The sequence below is a fragment of the Dermacentor albipictus genome, chromosome 8 (assembly GCF_038994185.2).
Source record: "Dermacentor albipictus isolate Rhodes 1998 colony chromosome 8, USDA_Dalb.pri_finalv2, whole genome shotgun sequence".
Taxonomy (NCBI): domain Eukaryota; kingdom Metazoa; phylum Arthropoda; class Arachnida; order Ixodida; family Ixodidae; genus Dermacentor; species Dermacentor albipictus.
Window position 1 is genome coordinate 97,278,343 of NC_091828.1, and position 17,655 is coordinate 97,295,997.

General features: G+C 46.2%; 2 protein-coding genes across 3 annotated transcripts in view; one reads left to right on the top strand and one right to left on the bottom strand.

Annotated features, from left to right (window-relative positions):
- The first annotated feature begins 5,033 nt into the window (after window positions 1-5,033).
- On the top strand, window positions 5,034-5,405 carry LOC139049290 (RNA polymerase-associated protein RTF1 homolog). The gene has a single exon (XM_070524668.1). The coding sequence runs from the start codon at window positions 5,034-5,036 to the stop codon at window positions 5,403-5,405; it is 372 nt and encodes a 123-aa protein (XP_070380769.1).
- Window positions 5,406-13,995: 8,590 nt separating this feature from the next.
- LOC135912916 (uncharacterized) overlaps window positions 13,996-17,655 on the bottom strand; it is a 50,370-nt gene continuing 46,710 nt past the window's right edge. For both annotated transcript variants that reach the window (XM_065445523.2, XM_065445522.2), the window contains exon 6: window positions 13,996-17,080. In XM_065445523.2, coding sequence (XP_065301595.1) covers window positions 16,625-17,080 — 456 coding nt within the window. In that variant the 3' untranslated portion in view covers window positions 13,996-16,624. The remainder of the gene's footprint in view (window positions 17,081-17,655) is intronic.

The following is a 17,655-nucleotide window of genomic DNA, read 5'->3' on the forward strand; positions in this document are numbered from 1 at the left end:
AGTCAGGTTTCTGTTTTAACATTTTTATATACATAGTATGCCGATGAAAAAAAAAAAAGACTGATGCTTGAATGATGATGAAACAAAAGAATGATGAAACAAAGAAAATGATGCTTTGTTTGACTCTGTCTAAACTGAGTAAATAAATATATTGAATGTATTAAAACTTAGACATTTGACTCTGTGTTCCTGCATGTAACAAATCAAAGGGCTGCATATGGCTTTGCGACTTGTTAAAGTGCAAAATGGCAACGTCAGCATTTTGTGCTGCATTATGTTGAGAACATCAAACTTTTCATGAGGGTCTGGTCCTAGTATGCAACATGTATTGACTTTCCTTTACAGGTACATGTAGCCATTCCTTATACTCGGCTATACTACATTGCGTATTTTACCAGTTAAATGTGCAGCAATGCTTAAAAATGCTTCTTTGGTTAGCAGTGCAGTGGCCAATGCAAGAAGCGAGAAACGTGACTGGGAAGAGCGCTGACTTGCGACAATTTGATTGTACACACAGACCAGGCTTATATATGATGCCATAACATATGAGAAGAGAGGAGGTTGACAAGAGTACTAATCTTCAAACATTACAACGGAGAGATCATGTATCTATATATTTCAATTTATCTGACAGAGAAGGGGCACTTTCACGGTGCTCGCTGGGATTGTGTATTGAATGCACATCACTTGTCTTTCATTTGTTTGCTTTAGTGGTGACTGGCGATTTTTGTACCTCCGAAAACCGATCTGCAGTGATGGCCGCAGGAATGAATGCTAAGATCACCACACACAGTTTATGCTTTGTTTATGCTTTAATAGTCCCTTCTGTTGTGCCATAATGCCTGGTCTGTGTGTGCAGTAAAGTTGTTGCAAGTTGCACCCTTTCCTATGACCTCTCTCTTCCTATGTTGGACGTCATACTGCTAACCAAAGCTGAAAAGTTTCCAACAAGTCCCACCTTCCACCCTTGCAAGTTTAAAAATTGGTACCTGGTACCTTTATGTAGTCGCCGCGAACATTAACGAAAGTAGGAACACTCGAAATAATTCTGCCAACTATGGAAGTCTGCCCGGCAACAACATGAGGGCTTGGCGGCATTGATTGGAACAATGCCCAGCTTGGGAGCATGGTTTCTAATGAGAAAATGGCCGCTTTGTTTCTGCAAGTGTTTAGGATTGCCTAGGCACTGTTTGTTACGCTTAAAAGTGCGTTTGCAACAGGGTTGTAGTCTCGGTGGTTTAGGAGGGCGTTCTGACACCGGAAGCATCCCGTCCCTTTCCGCGCGTAGTTGCGTACACATCTTCGCTGCCTGTTGCATTCGTTGCTCTTAAAGGGGCCCTGAACCACCCCGGCTTGGTGAAGTAAGTCTGTATACGTTGCTGTGCATATCGGCCAAGTTTTGCTGTCGTACAGGATGCATGGAGCTCACAAGCGGAGCGCAGTCTCCTTTCTCTCGAACGCTTTTTTTTTTCTGCAGAACTCTGCTCCTCTTTCTCTTCTGGACGCTTTGTTTCGAAATAAATTGGATTCCCATGCGCAGCTGCTATTGGTAGCTGCGGTCGGCTACGTAGCGTAGATGCCGCGGGGTGCCGCCACGAGTCCACTGGCTAAGCGCTCTGCGGCTGGCTGAGGACAACCGCATTTGGCTTACGTTTGGCGCGTCGTAGGCACACACACAAGTAACGTGTACGTTAGCAATCGGAAGCGAAATTTGAACTGCGTGTCACAGTAGCATTTCGAAGGCGGAACGTTGTGGGTACGCGTTACCATGCGTCGTAGCCTTCACAGTGCAAGGCATTGAAGAAGGAACGGGAGCACAGCGGGGGCAGTGTTGGATTGCCAAGACCTCCACTTCTGCTGAACGCGTTGAAGTACATGTTGCGTTAAAGTATCAGGAGAGCAATTGCAATACATGCTCGCTGACCTGGAGAGGCAAATCAGAAGGGTGGGTCTGAAAATTAATCTGCAGAAAACTAAAGTAATGTTTAACAGTCTCGGAAGAGAACAGCAGTTTACGATAGGTAGCGAGGCACTGGAAGTGGTAAGGGAATACATCTACTTAGCGCAGGTAGTGACCACAGATCCGGATCATGAGACTGAAATACCCAGAAGAATAAGAATGGGCTGGGGTACGTTTGGCAGGCATTCTCAAATCATGAACAGCAGGTTGCCACTATCCCTCAAAAGGAAAGTGTATAACAGCTGTGTGTTACCAGTACTCGCATATGGGGCAGAAACCTGGAGGCTTACGAAAAGGGTTCTGCTGAAATTGAGGACGACGCAACTAGCTATGGAAAGAAGAATGATCGGTGTAACGTTAAGGGATAAGAAAAGAGCAGATTGGGTGAGGCAACAAACGCGGGCAAATGACGTCTTAGTTGAAATCAAGAAAAAGAAATGAGCATGGGCCGGACATGTAATGAGGAGGGAAGATAACCCATGGTCATTAAGGGTTACGGACTGGATTCCAAGGGAAGGGAAGCGTAGCAGGGGGCGGCAGAAAGTTAGGTGGGCGGATGACATTAAGACGTTTGCAGGGACAACATGGCCACAATTAGTACATGACCGGGGTAGTTGGAGAAGTATGGGAGAGGCCTTTGCCCTGCAGTGGGCGTAACTAGGCTGATGATGATGATAATTTCTGAAATAGCCAGTTTTCACTTGAAATACATTTATCCACTTCAATCAAAAGTGGCCCAGGGCCCCCGTAAAAGGGCGTTTGCAAAAACGGGATTGGTTAGTTGTAGTCTCGATGGTCTAGGATCGAATTCTGACACTGGAAGCACCCAGCCCCTTTCCCCGCATAGTTGCGTATTGGGAGGTGTTGAGTGGGGGCGAGGGCTTACGGAGTCGCCATCTGTCGGAACCGCACCCCTTGCGTAGTATGAAGGACAACGCAGCTCGCCCATCATAGGTTTGTCTTACGGCGCTCAATACAAACGCGGCAGCCCTCCTGGAGATTTCTGTAAGTACTACAAAACTCTTATGTGAATTTGTTACGTTGTGTACAAGGGTGCTGCAAAAGCTGTATTTACATACTACTGAATATTTTTTTAGATTCATGTGTAACGTCAATTTTGTCCGCATTAGATATACTGTCAGATCCGGTTCACAGAATTCCGATATCAATTTTCCTTTCCGAGTTGGTTGCAAACTTCATAGTTTCGTTTTCTGAAAATTTTCGATTTTGTAAATTTTGTATTTGTCAATTTTTAATGAAATATTGACAATCTAAATCAAAAATTTTAAAGCAACAGTCGTGAGAATTTACGTTTTTCTCTTAAGTGCAACAAACCTTGTCAAATTTGGTGTGTTGGTTGCAGAGGAAAACGAATTCTTTTACATGTAATTAGATACGAGCACCCGAGCTAGAGCTTACTCTTTAAGCTATCACGTTAAAACAACATACGTCGTGTCGTATGCGTGCAGATGAACAAATGGCGCAGTGCTTACGCATACTTGGGCAACTACAGTAGAACTTCTGCATATATTTTTTTTCTTCGAAGCCCTTTGAAAATATGTACAGGTTCAGAAAAGCGGTTCAGAAAGTTTCGAACCGGTTTTCGCTTGGGAGCTGAATCTCAGCCGAACCAAAAAGCCTGGGCTTGAACTGAAGCGGAAAAGGTTTCGGTTCGACACCCTCAATGCGCATCAGCAGCCGGGCTAGAAGAGGAGACGCGCGTTGCCTTCTCCGTTCCCCTTGCTTTACCAATTTAACTACAATGGGGATCATATTTCGGCCACTCTCTTGGGTATTTGTGCTTGTGTATGAAGGATAGCCCTACGAGTGTTAAACAGCGCCGTTCGCCATAAAAACCGCCCGTGTACGGAACATCAGGTTTTTTTTTTTTTCTTAAGAGAAAGCTTTAGCTCGGGCCCAATTAACTCCTATGCCGCTTATTCAAATACATGCGAAACGCAGAGATGCTTTTTAGAGCTCACCCCCGGGCGGATTTAAATGAAATTTAATGTTTAAAAGGACGTCTTGTTGGGCGAGCTGGTCACAGTTCATCTTGGCTACTAGGCGCGAAAACGCACGACACAAGGAAGGAGACGGGGGCGCTCTGTCCCGTCTAAGACGTCCGCCAAAAGGACGTCTTGTTGGGCGAGTTGGTCACAATTCATCTTGGCTACTAGGCGCGAAAACACACGACACAAGGAAGGAGACGGGGGCGCTCTGTCCCGTCTCCTTCCTTGTGTCGTGTGTTTTCGCGCCTAGTAGCCAAGAGAAATTTAATGCATTTTAGAAACAAAGTTACTTTCAGTCACCGTTGCAACCAAAATTCTGATGTGATGCCTGAAAATATTTACAAGTGTATTTTTGAAAAATTGTACAAATTTGTCCCTCTGCATGAAAAACACATATCGCGGTTCTGTAAATTGCATCCGTTAAAGCATCAAAGTTATATATATATATATTTATATATATATATATATATATATATATATATATATATATATATATATATATATATATATATATATATCATGAAAACTCCGCCATTATCATCATCATCGGAACTCTGGCATCGGCGCCAGCCATAGAGTTTCCTACAAAATTTATGGCGCCAGCCATGGAGCGCCAGCAGTCGAAGAAGGAGAGGACGAAGTGACTCGTGAGCGCGAGCGGTGGTTCGATGCTCGGCTGGAAAGCTCTTGAGGCGCGGCTGGCCAGGACTGGGCCCTGCTGGCGTGGACCGGGGGACCGCGCCGTTCCCACATTGGCGCCCGTAACTTGGGGGGGCCCCGGCTGCGTTCCGGGACGGTGCATGACCGCGGGGAAGGCGGGCGGCACCACCCCGCCTTCCACGGCCAGTAGCGACGTCTGCCTGGCCTGGTGCGTGACCATGGCCGCGGTGGTGCGAGCTGCAGCTCTGGCGTTCGCCGAGGAGCATTTCCGCCGGCTCCTCCTCTGTCATGATCATCGGGTCTGGTATGGGACGCGGGGGCGGAGCGGTCTCCTAGCGGCTGCTGTAGCTCCCGGCGCCACCGTTGAAGGAGGGCCCTGAATGCGCGGTTACTGCATCAACGCGATGCAGTGCTACATCAACGCGACAAGTTGTCGAAGCCCGGAGACCACCAGGCGTGGCTCTCAATCCGGCGGCGCGACCGCGTCGAGCGACTCAGAGACGTCGGAGAGCGACGACGACTGGACCGTTGACGGTAGGGGAGGCGCCAAGGCGCGCGAAAGCCAGCCGTCGAAGAAAACGGCTCGGAAGAACCGCTCGTCGGGTAGCGAGGCCGAGAACAAGAACGGCGCGCGTCGTCCTCGTCCGAGCAAGGTGAAGTCTCGGTCCCTGGTGGCGGTTCCTCGGCTACCGGCCGGCGGCAGTGGTAGCGAAGACGACGATTCCGAAGAAGAGGAGTTCAATGACGGCTACGACGAGAACCTCGTGGGCGCTTGAGGTCGGTTGCCAGCGGCAGCGGAAGCGGCACCGTTCGAGCGACGACCATCGTCATCTGCGACCTTCCCCTCCTGTTAACTGCTTGGTGCGGTGCCGTCTGGTCTGCGTGCGGTGGAATGGCAGCGAGCGGGTGGCTGCCGGCGACCCTGCTGACCTGCACTCGTCAGAACGAGGTCGAGGAGGAAGACCGGACCAGGTGTGCCTCCGGGAATGGTTCAGGACCTTCTGGTTCCTGCAAGACCTCGACAGCTAGGTGGCCTCACCACCTGGTCTAACGTATCTTCGCGAAGCGTATACGTCCGGGGAGCCGGCCAGGTTTAGGGCTTTCGGGTTCCTGGAAGACCTTGGTGACTCGGACGTTGCCTGCTCCACAGATGCTCGTTCGGTGCAGCAGTTTGCGAGGTTTGCCCACCGCCGAGGATGCGGCGCCGTCGCTGCAAGCCTCCGTGGGCCAGTGCTGTCATCGCCTTCGCAGAGAGAGGGGCAGTGTGGGAACTCCGCCATCATCATCGTCGGAGCCACCGGCATCGGGGCCAGCAGTCGAAGAAGTAGGGGACAAAGTGACTAGCGAGCGCAAGCGGTGGTTCGAGGCTCGGCTGGGCGCTCTTGGGGCGCGGCTGGCCAGGACTGGGGCCTGTTGTCGAGGACTGAGGGACCGCGCCGTTCCCAGAATATATATACATACAGCTTACGTGAATTTGTCACGTACAATATTTACAATGGCTTTGCAAAAGCCACGCTCACGTAAGAACGGTATACTGGAGCGCGATGTATAAATAATAGGTCAATTTCTTTACCGTTTAGATGTATTATTAGCTGAAATTTACAGAATTTCGATATTATATTTTATTGCCGGGCTATAGAGTTGTGAACTTGGTAGTTTCCTTCTGGAAATTTGAGATTTTTGACAGTAGTTATAAAAATAAATTAACGAACTAAATAAGAAACCTGCTTCCAGCTGTCACTGGATTTCTTTTTTTAAGTATAACAAACCTCACCAAATTTGGTGCAGTGGTTGCTTAGAAAAACGATTTCTCCTATGGTGCCTATTCGAATGCATGCAAAACGCAGATATGCTTTTATGAGACAATCGATTGACCAATACGAATGGAATTTGATGCATTTGAGAAATAAATCAAATTTTAGTGACTAGCGAGCAAAATTTTGGTTTAGGGCTTGAAACTTTTTTGTAAGGGTTCCCAAAAAATTGAAGCACGAAATATTCAAATGCGTAACTCTGCACCAAAGAAAGATATCGCATGCAGTTCGATAAGCAGCAGCTTTTGGAGAATATAAAGCGCACGAATCCGATATATGAATGTGCAGCCTACATGCAATTGTTAGAAAGTTTGCGAGGGTTTAGAAAAAGTACTGACAAATTCGTGTTATATTTTAGAGTGCTGCGTAACAATCAATCATGTCCGCTTTAAATGCGTTATTAGGTGAAGTTTGCAGAATCTTGATGGCGTTCTTTTCCTGGGTTACAATGTTGTAAACTAGATATCGCATAGACTCGTGTAAGGGGCGTACCCCCAACTTCATCATCATCAGCAGCAGCCTGGCTACGCCCACTGCAAGGCTAAGGACTCTCCCACACTTCTCCAACTACCCCAGTCATGTGCTAATTGTGGCCATGTTGTCCCTGCAAACTTCTTGATCTCATCCGCCCACCTAACTTCCTGCCGCCCCCTGCTACGCTTCCATTCCCTTGGAATCCAGTGCGTAACCCTTAATGACCATCGGTTTTCTTCCCTCCTCATTACATGCACTGCCCATGCCCATTTCTTTTTCTTGATTTCAACTAAAATGTCATTAACTCGCGTTTGTTCCCTCGCCCAATCTGCTCTTTTCTTATCCCTTAACGTTACACCCATCATTCTTCGTTCCATAGCTCGTTGCGTCGTCCTCTGTTTAAGTAGAACTCTTCTCGTAAGCCTCCAGGCTTCTGCCCCGTAGGTGAGTACTGGTAAGACACAGCTGTTATACACTTTTCTCTTGATTGATAATGGCAATCTGGTGGTCATGATCAGAGACTGCCTGCCAAACGCACCCCAGCCCATTCTTATTCTTCTGATTATTTCAGTCTCATGATCCGGATCCGCGGTCACTACCTGCCCTAAGTAGATGTATTCCCTTACGACTTCCAGTGCCTCGCTACCTATCGTAAACTGCTGCTCTCTTTCAAGACCTTTAAACATTACTTTAGTTTTCTGCAGATTATAATTTTTAGACCCACCCTTCTGCTTTGCTTGCCCAGGTCAGTGATCATGCATTCACTGGCCTGGACATTCACTGACCTGGAAAGGCCAAACCCCAACTTAGCTGCCCAAAATTTGGTGGAAAATTTTTCCAGCGGAGACTCAGAGGAGTTTATCTCTCCGCCGCCATCTAAGGGAGGGGAGATAAATTCCTCTGACACTTGCTGTTTTCAATAAAAATGTTTCATCATCATCAGCGGAGAAGCAATTACCTTCGGTGTCGCCATAGAGTTTCTCAGAGAAACTCTATGGGTGTCCCGATGCCGCGCGCGCACATCGGTGAATTTTCGCGCGCTGCACAGTTCCGCGGGCCACCACTAGATGGCGATAGCCATCTAGTAGCGGCATAATCTCATAGGTGGCAGCAATGGAAAAGAAACCTGCCATGAGTAACTACTTAAGAGGAAAAAACGAAATCAGGAAAGAAACCATTTATGATAACTCAAAGCGAAGCTCATTACTTTTCGAAGCGACATCAGGATGCCTTAGAACACGCACCTATAAAGCGAGATATAAGAAGGAAGAAGAACCATGTGCTTGCTGTGGTAAAGCTAGGGAAACTACGGAGCATGTTTTATTAGAATGTGAACACGTCTACCCAGCGGTCGATTTAGGCACCACTGGCCTCCTTGAAGCCCTTGGGTTCAGAGGGAGCAGTGGTAAAGCAAACATGTCCGCAATAGACATTAGTAAGAGGCGACTGGAGGATTGGTGGAAGAAAAGTAGGGAAACGACAAAAGACGGAGACGTACAAAAGCACAATTCGCAATAGGGGATCAGAAAATTTGGGCGTGGTAGTTCATAGTTTTTTTTCTTTTTTCATTGTTTAACCTAGGTAGAATATTAGGCAGTATAGTAGCAAGAGCTTGGTGGCGCAACCCACCGCCCCGTTCCAAAGGGGACACTCATAACATCCATCCATCCATCCATCCATCCGGCCTTTACACGAATATGTACTTCAGTTTACTTGGAGTTTTTTCTTTTTCGGGAAATTTAACAATTTTTGTCGGAAAACGACGGCCTAAATAAAGATTCCCTTCCTAAAGTCATTATAGCTTTGAACTTCTTTTCTTTTGAATGCACCAACCTAATCAAATTAAGTGCACTGGGTGTCGAAAAGAAGCACGATTTTTGCGTTTCCATATATTTATAGATATAGTAGGACCCGAGCTAGATCCTCTCAAACGCATGAGCCGCTAGAGTGGGCTAGAATTCTAGTGCCCTCTAGCGTAACCTAGCACGTGAGCTTATAAGCAGGCTACTGTTTAACAAATATTTACATGTCAGCTCATGGGACCAAGACTACCAAATACGATGCCCTTAATTGTTAGGCAGTGAGCGACAGGAATAAGGGCATCCGAGGGGGTCGCATTTTTTTTTTGTTAGTCACAACTGGTCACAAACGCAGCGGGCATAACTACAGCGGTCACAACCACAGTGGTCATAAGCGTCCGAAGAAACAGACAACTAACCCATAGTATCCATAGGGGAAAAATTTTAATGTTTAACTGAAATGTAGAAATAGTAAGGTAAAGAGAAATGTCAAAATTGGGCGAAATTATTTTTTTTTCGTGGAACATCTAAAGCAGATAAAATTGATGATGTATTGCACGCCACGCTCTGAAATATACCGCTAAGTGGCGAGTTGGACTTTTTGCAAGACCTTCGTTATCATTGTAAAAGACTTGAGGTGAGCGGTAAGCTCGTACATCATAGAATTGTCCTCTTGAGATGCTCTAACGGGTACTGTTTACGAAACTGCGCGATATATGTTTTTGGTGCAGTTACGGATATATATACTTAATCAGTGTGTCAGTTTTCCTTCTCACTTACCGATTTGCACCAATTCGGGTGAAAGAAATTGAGGCCCGAAATTAAAATTGTACCTCGTACTGGCGGTAGAATCCGGCTTTCCTGTTCTTGTTCTTGTACCCTAGCGAAATGGTGCAACCTAACTCTGGGGGATTGGCCATGAATCTGGCGGTGAAGGAACTGTTAGCATTAAAAAAAAATAAGGTGAAACGAAATAAGTATCTTGCAATTGGGATTTAAAGTGTCTCCTTTTACAGGCATGAATACTCAATACTCTAGATATTTTTGTGAGTTTTGTGAACAGAAGTTTCTTTCACGCAGTTCTTTTTTTTTTGCTTAGAACACTCGAATCTCGTCACTTCAGATACATAATTTGATAGAAAATCCAAAACCGTTCCTTCCGTAACCAAACTATAATGCATTCGTTACCTTTTTACTTCACGTCTTCACGGCACATTTTTTTTTATATTGGGAAGAATCGTCGCAAAATTCTGCTTTTGTGTTAGTGCACTTCAAAATAGCGACCTAAACCTAAATAAATGTCATTATTTGTTCAATATACCTGATTACGCAAGGAGCGCTACGAAGCGTGGCTCTCAGTGAAACGCCTCCATGACGTCGAAGTGCGCAGCATAATAATTTGCACCCCTAAAACAGAATACTAGTGTGAATCAAATAAAACTCCCAATGTTAGTTATGCATTGGTGTGAGTTATAAATAGATATAGGCGTGAATTACAGATCGGTTTACCCTCTTGATCACTGTTAAAGGTGTAAATTATTTTGCTGTGCGTTACACCCAAAAAGAGTATACAAGGGTGTGAGTTTTAGATTGGTTTACGTCATTACTCACTTTTAAGGGTGCACATTATTTTGCTGCGAGATACACCCTAAAAGGGTGTAAAGGTGGGAGTTATAAATAGATTTACACCTTTATTCACTTATAAGGGTGTACATTGCTTTCCTGTGAGCTACACCCAAAAAGGGGGCTTGTAAGGGCTTGAGTTATAGACCTATTTAAGCCCGTATTCACTCACTTCAAAGGGTGTAAATTATTTTACATTTGTGGTTTAAAATGAAGCTAGGTGATACGTTGCGATGAAGCAGTTCGCCTCGCCTCAGCTGCTTATAACGTGACTGCAATATATGCATCGAATCGGGAGTTGAGCACAGCGCCAACCGGAATAACATCGCGGAGTGCGACGGCAGCTTTTTTTTTTTTAATTTTTTTTAGGGGGGCGTGGTTGCGAGAGGCAATGCAGTTCCCTTGTTTTTTTTTATTTATTTTATTTACAAATACTGCTGTCCCATGTCACTGGGACATTGCAGGAGGCTGCATTTTACGGCCAATCCTTTACTTCACACAGGTGTTGGACACAAGAGAGCTGCGTTTCATTGGGCCGCCTGCGTAGTGAGGTAAATTGAGCGAATAGTTTGACGCCAGTTATTGCGGTCGACGTGACCAATTTCGAATGTAAAGGAAGCAGGGAACTATATACTTTTACGACGACTCCGTTCGACTTCCCGATATAAACACGTGCCGTAATGTTTGCTACTAAAATTCGGTTGATGCAGTTAGTTTAATTAGGGAATGGATTGCGTTGTCATTGTTTTTGAAACGACGTCCACGTATGCAGATAATTCATGTGTAGTGTCGTAGTTAGCGCAACCTTTGTAGGTTTAAAAAACAAGTCCGACGTGCAAAAAAAAAAAAAAAACTTCTCCATGCAACAGTCGATCATTTAAATAGGGAAAGTGGTTGTGTAATGAGATCATTGTGTTTACTGCGTGTATTGAAACAGACAAATTGTTGACACTGTAGCAAGGCTTCGTCTTAGCCAAATTCTGCATAACTAAAATCCAATATTACAGGTGCGCCCAAGTAGCAAGAGTATATATATATATATATATATATATGTATATATATATATATATACCAAAAAAGGAAAACGGCATTCAACCCAGAAGTGAGGCGCGAAAAAGCAACCACAAATTATTGGATGTGCGTGGTCAAATGTACTGCTTGAATTCATGCACTCCCGCACAACCCACTGGGTAATTGTTGCTGCAGCGGCGGTGGGCAAATTTGTTCTGTCACAAAAGCTTCCATTGCAACAAGGTTTGTAAAAGAAAATTGCTCAGTGCCCTCACGTTCTTGGTCGAAAAAAAAAAAGACGCACTACGGTGTATTCAGGGAACTATACAGTTGCATCATGTGTGTTGCATCATGTCCTTACTTAATTACCGCAAGGGCACGTTGATTATTTCCTCATCATCTTCCTATTCTCTCTCTCCCGTCCCCCAGTGAAGGATAGCCAACCATACGCATTTCTGGCTGAGAGAAAGCTTTAGCTCGGGCCCAACTTCGATGCGGCCTATTCAAATACATGTAAAACGCAAGAAAGCTTTTCTGAGATAACCACTGGACCTATTTTAATGAAACTTGCTGCATTTGAGAGAGGAAGTTAAATTCTAGTGACTCTTGGAAGCGGAATTTCGATTTAAGCCCTGAATATTATTGCAAGAATTTTGAAAAAATTAGGAAGTTCGAAAAAAAAATAGAAGCAAGAAGTTTAGAAATTAATAGCTCTCCGTCAAGAACAGATATCGCGGTTCTATAAATGCATCCGTTAGATCATTGAAAGCGGACAAATTCGGTATGTCAATTTATATCTTACATGAATTTGCTGCGTTGTTTACAAGGGTTCTGCAAAAGCTGTATTTCCGTATTACCGTTTTTTTTTTAGATTCATGTGCAACACAATTATATTGTCCTCTTTACATGTACTATCAGATGCAATTCACATAATTGTGATATCATTTTTCTATGCTAAGTTACGGAGTTGTAATCTTGATAGCTTCGTTCTTTGAAAATTTTCGATTTTTGACTTTTTATTTAAGAAATTGACGATAAATAAAAAACTAGAAATCGGCAGTCACTAGATTTTAAGTTTTTATCTTAAATGCCACAAACCTCCTCAAATTTGGCGCAGTGGTTGCCGAGAAAATGGAATTCTCCTTTTACACGTATTTAGATAGGAGCGCCCGAGCTAAAGCTTCCTCCTAACATCCCTGCCTTCTCTCTTTATTTCCTCCTCCTCCTCAGTTATATTTTATACGGCGTCAGCCTTGCAGGTTTCCGCGTCGACGTCGACATTAGCCTATACATAGCCGCATATGTTCATACACCCTTTGCTTCACGTGCAAGTATAGCAGAGTCACCTGCCGAAAGCCTGCAGATGTACGAGCACCTGGAACCCGCCGTGGTTGCTCAGTGGCTATGGTGTTGGGCTGCTGAGCACGAGGTCGCGGGATCGAATCCCGGCCACGGCGGCCGCATTTCGATGGGGGCGAAATGCGAAAACACCCGTGCGCTTAGATTTAGGTGCACGTTAAAGAACCCCAGGTGGTCGAAATTTCCGGAGTCCTCCACTACGGCGTGCCTCATAATCAGAAAGTGGTTTTGGCACGCAAAACCCCATAATTTAATTTTTAATTACGAGTGCCTGGCCGAGCCACGGTGTAGCGGGGTTCAGCGGTGGCTGCCTGTGTTCCGCTCAGCCGAATTATGGGTTCGTGTCGAGATGACTTAATCGTTGTCATTATTTTTCACCAAGTCTACATGGGAATCCCAACCGTACGCGTTAACAAATTGTTCTTTATATCCGAAAATTCGTCTTAACCGGATTTATTCTAAAGTTTGTTCTTCCGTTCAACTGTCTCCATTACCTATACCTCCGTGACCTATAGCAGCGCACGACGATGAATGGCGCACTTCGATCTTCGAAGGTCACGAATAACCGTGACGAAGAACGGGTGTCTGAGCTTGCCGCAACAGACGTCGGTTGCGTGCGTGAATATTAAAAACAATAACAAGCAAAAATGCGTCATTCGGACATAGGAGTTTAATTCTGTGTTATTTGTTAGACATGTTAACATACGCCGTCAGCATTTATTTATTTATTTTTGCCAATTGCTGGACACTTTCAGACAGTCGAAGATCGGTTCGCTTGGCTTGGCTTGGGGCTTGGCAGAGGCCTTGGGCGGATGATTCAGGATTGGAAGGTCAAGTTCAGTCGCAGAAGTGCAATCTGAGTAGTATAAGCAGTTCTCAAAAAAATACAAGCAGCACACTGTTCAATAACACTATTTACAGACGTATGAAGGTGCGCACCGTTACAAATTTGTCCGGTGCGCAGAGTCGTCCTTCTCCCATGCTGCTTGAACGTAGCAGACGTCTGCTTGCTTGTATGATTAAAAAGCAGACGATGGCATTGCAATACACATCACGATAAACTGTGACAGTGTCTTCGCAACAATGCGAACGATCGTTTAGAATATAAGCGTTAGTATATGTCATGACGGGTGTAATGGTATCGATGACACTGGATCACTACTCTGGGAACTGTCAAACTACACCACATTTGCGTTTTGAGCCAATCAGAGAAGACACGCGTTGCTAGTCTGAGCCAGCCAGAGCTGGGAAGATGGCGAATTCGACAATATGGCGGAATCGGACAGTTTCCAGAAATAGCCGACCTCAGGCTTTATTGTCATAACACAAAACAATGACGACAAATACCCGTTTACAAGGTAAGACTGTGGGAGCTTTCAGCTCACATACACATGCACTCTCGCATCCGGGCTACGACCCGGATTCGTTTGGCTACCTCTTGGATAGATGCTGTCAACGCCGGTGCACGTTTCACTGCAAAGCGCAGGCGCTCGTTCATCGCTACGCCCTCCCGTATAAGATGTGGATGATTATGAAAAGTAGCCTGGAATATTATGCAACACATGCACAGTGGTTTGTCACCTGTACGAACGTGTAGGTGTCGCTTATTGGCAGCTATAGCCTCATCAAAGCCAAGGCGGGAGCTAAATGGGGTAGGCTCGAAACCGAAGCAGGCAGGAATTTTCCACTAACTTCGATCAGCTCCCGACTTCATTGCGGACTGCGATTCGTATGGGGCCGGGGCGAATAATCGAAATACTTCCTTCCAGAACTTAAACATCTCATTTCTCCGAATTACAGAATATGATCGCACATACAGGAGTACACTTATTGGGCCGTGGCATACCATGAAAGAAGCATAGCATAAAAAAAAGGCCAGCCGTAATCCAAACAGGAAATTCGGATGACCTTGCTCATTTAAAAGCTGCTAACTTGACTGAGGATTCGTATTCTATTCTCATCAGCCCAGAAAGCCACTTGAGTGCCCGACTTTAGACCTGCTGCATGTGGCTTAGTGCATGTGAAAGTGCGATCAAGTCTCGTGTCTTTCTCTCTCTCTCTTTCACTCCCTCATCCCTCTCTCCACGTATAGGGTAGAAAATTGGACAAAGTCTGGTTAACCTCCCTGCCTTTATTTCCTCCTTTATCTCTCGCTCTCTAACTCTATGCCAAAGTTTCGCTATTCAAGGACCCCTAATTATGAAGCGTCGCGACTATGTCCTCCCTCGCTAACTATAGGAATTCTTGTCTAAAAAACCACGTGACACGCTCAGCGTGACTGCAAAAGAGGATGCGCACCACTGTTATCGAAGCAGCGCGGTAGGTTGAGGTGACGTCACGAAAACTGGTAAGAACCGCAGCCGAACAAGAGCTCCGCTCCAGGGTCAACCATGCTAATGGCTGACCGTTTGAACGTTGCGCATATTCTTCCCCATCGTGGTAACATTGCGAGCGAACTGAAACTTTCTGAACCGGGGAGGGCCAACTTACGAAACTTTACGAAACTGTGTCGCGAATGCTAAAAGGAGGGACCTATAGCTGCGACACCCTCGATCTGAGTTTTACTGGACTGGCCATTCCAGTGCAAAGTTCCTCGAGGACCCTGTATGCGAAGTTCATATCGCCACCTCTAGGGTTTCACTGAGCAAAGCGAGTGCGTAATTGTCCCTCTGACTATACTTAAAGAATAGGCTAAAAAAAAACAGATTTATCTTGCGCGTACACGTATTACCATTTACGGAAGACAGGAGATGTAAACGTAAGGAGCAGCGCTGGTGGCGCCATCTTGAGACGCCGCGTAACACCAGAGTTCGCAAAACTGTTACTACAATGACAAGGCCACGTGTCGCTTATCTGCTAGCACATAGGCATCGACAAGCAATACAATCACCAGTGTACGTGGCTATTTTCGTGGAACGAGAGAAACGAGAAACACAGAAGAAAAAAAAAATGTTTCTTACATATTGTGGATTATCAAAACACCACAAGATGCCGCTATCAGCGCCACTTTATGGATGTACGTGCAGTCTGAAACTCCCGATTACCGCCGCACGTGAGTCTCGAACGCTTCTTCCGTAAACATGTGTTCTGGATTAAGGACCCCTAATTTGGTTAGCGCAACGCGAGGTGCTTACTGCCAACGTAGACGGCAACAGGTTCGCGAGAGTCGCACTCCTAAAAGAAAATGGCCCCACGGGTTTGGCACACATCAACAGGCAGCTGACGCGCTGCATCCATCTGGAAACGTCTGGTACGTCTGGAATCATCTGGTACGTCTGGCTCTTGCCAGAAACACCGACAAAGTCTTACACCACGACGTCTGCGCCAGCGGCAGAAACGTGCGTCTATATCTGGAATTCACTTACGTGAGACGTCATGTCGACAGCAGGCAAAGATTCTCATTGGCGAGGTACATAGTAAGTACTCGTTATACCAGGGGCATACTACAGCAGCTGCTTTTTTAGCACACTCGCCAAAGTGGATGCCTTTAGTGAAACAATGTAGTAATATGCAGTCCAATAATTCCATACGCCCCTCGCTCAATTCTCATACAAATAATAACGGGAAATTTTAGGAAGTACATTATCCGTTCCGTTTTCCTATGGAAGCACGTGTACGATATAAAGCCTTTCCATCGTGGCTTGATAACACCTTCTTTTTCGGACTGTTGAGCATGCTTATAAAGTGCACGTGTTGCCATTGTCCCTAGTGCTTTTGAGCGGTTGATCATGTGGACTCGCAAAGGTCCAGAGGACATTATGGCAACTCCAAGAGAACCCTCGTTGGGGAGGTCTGTATAGAATTATTGGACGCATTAACGGAAGTGTTTCGACGAGAGTACACGTCCACTTAGTGGTGAGACGGGTCAACCGGCTTCCGGAAGTACAGAGGCGAGAAACAAACGGTGGCGCCCCCTCAGACGAGCGAGAATATGGGCACAGTGATGTTGGCCAGCATCTCCCTGCCGAACGTTATGGCCTGCGCTTCGGCCACGGGTATCACGTTCCACGGGTCGTGGTTCAGTATGCTGGTGAGTAACATGGATATGGCCGACGTGAGATTGCCGAGTCCCTTGAGCAACACCTGGGCCTTGCCCATCCTCCATATCCGCACCACGTCCAGCCGGTTGTTGCCGTTCGCAAGCTGCGAGATCTGGATCCAGACGACGGTGCCCGAGAGCTTGATGTCCGCGTCGCCGTTGTACAGCAGGTGCCGGTGGTCGGTGAGCACGCGGTACTTGGCCGTCGCCATGATGTTGTCCAGGAGGATGACCAGGCCCACGGTGACGTCACCGTTGCGGCAGATGACGTAGGCCGGCTTGCGGCGGGACAGCGTGTACACGTTGCGCGCCTGGACGTCGTAGAGGAAGACCTGCGCAGACGACAAACCAGACGGACGAGTTTGATCGAAGCGAAGAAAAATCTACGCGGGTGACAGAACACACTCATCGCCTGCTGGACGCCCGTTTATCTTGGACCGCATCGCAGCCTTGTGTTACGTGCTTAGAACTCGTTACGAAGCGCGTACGTGTCGGTGGTCAGTATGTGTAATGCGTAAGTTACCATGGCGTAAGTTACGTAAGTTAATGCGTAAGTTACCATGGCGCCATCCTTCCGCCTACGTTCTCGCGTATTTGTGTGTGTGCGAGCAAATTTACCCTAGAGAGTGCCGTCAGTGGGAGTCAGTGCCGCTAAGGACCAAGGCTCGGGATGTGGGAGATATTTGTTTAACCGCAGGCGTCACGTTGTACGTGAGCTTAGAATCAGGCAACCGGGGTAAAGTCTGTGAGGGCGCCTATGGAAATGTCTGGTCGTGACCAATGTGACTCAGTTGGAAATTAGTGTTCAAGCTTATGAAGTGAGCTGCGAAAGAAGGCGAGGACCAGTAGACGACAACGGACAACTATAGAAGTTGATTATAAGATTGTCGTCTGCTAGTAATCTCCA

Excerpts from the sequence above, each read along its gene's own strand:
- LOC139049290 (XM_070524668.1), top strand. The coding sequence starts at position 5,034 with ATGCAGTGCTACATCAACGCGACAAGTTGTCGAAGCCCGGAGACCACC.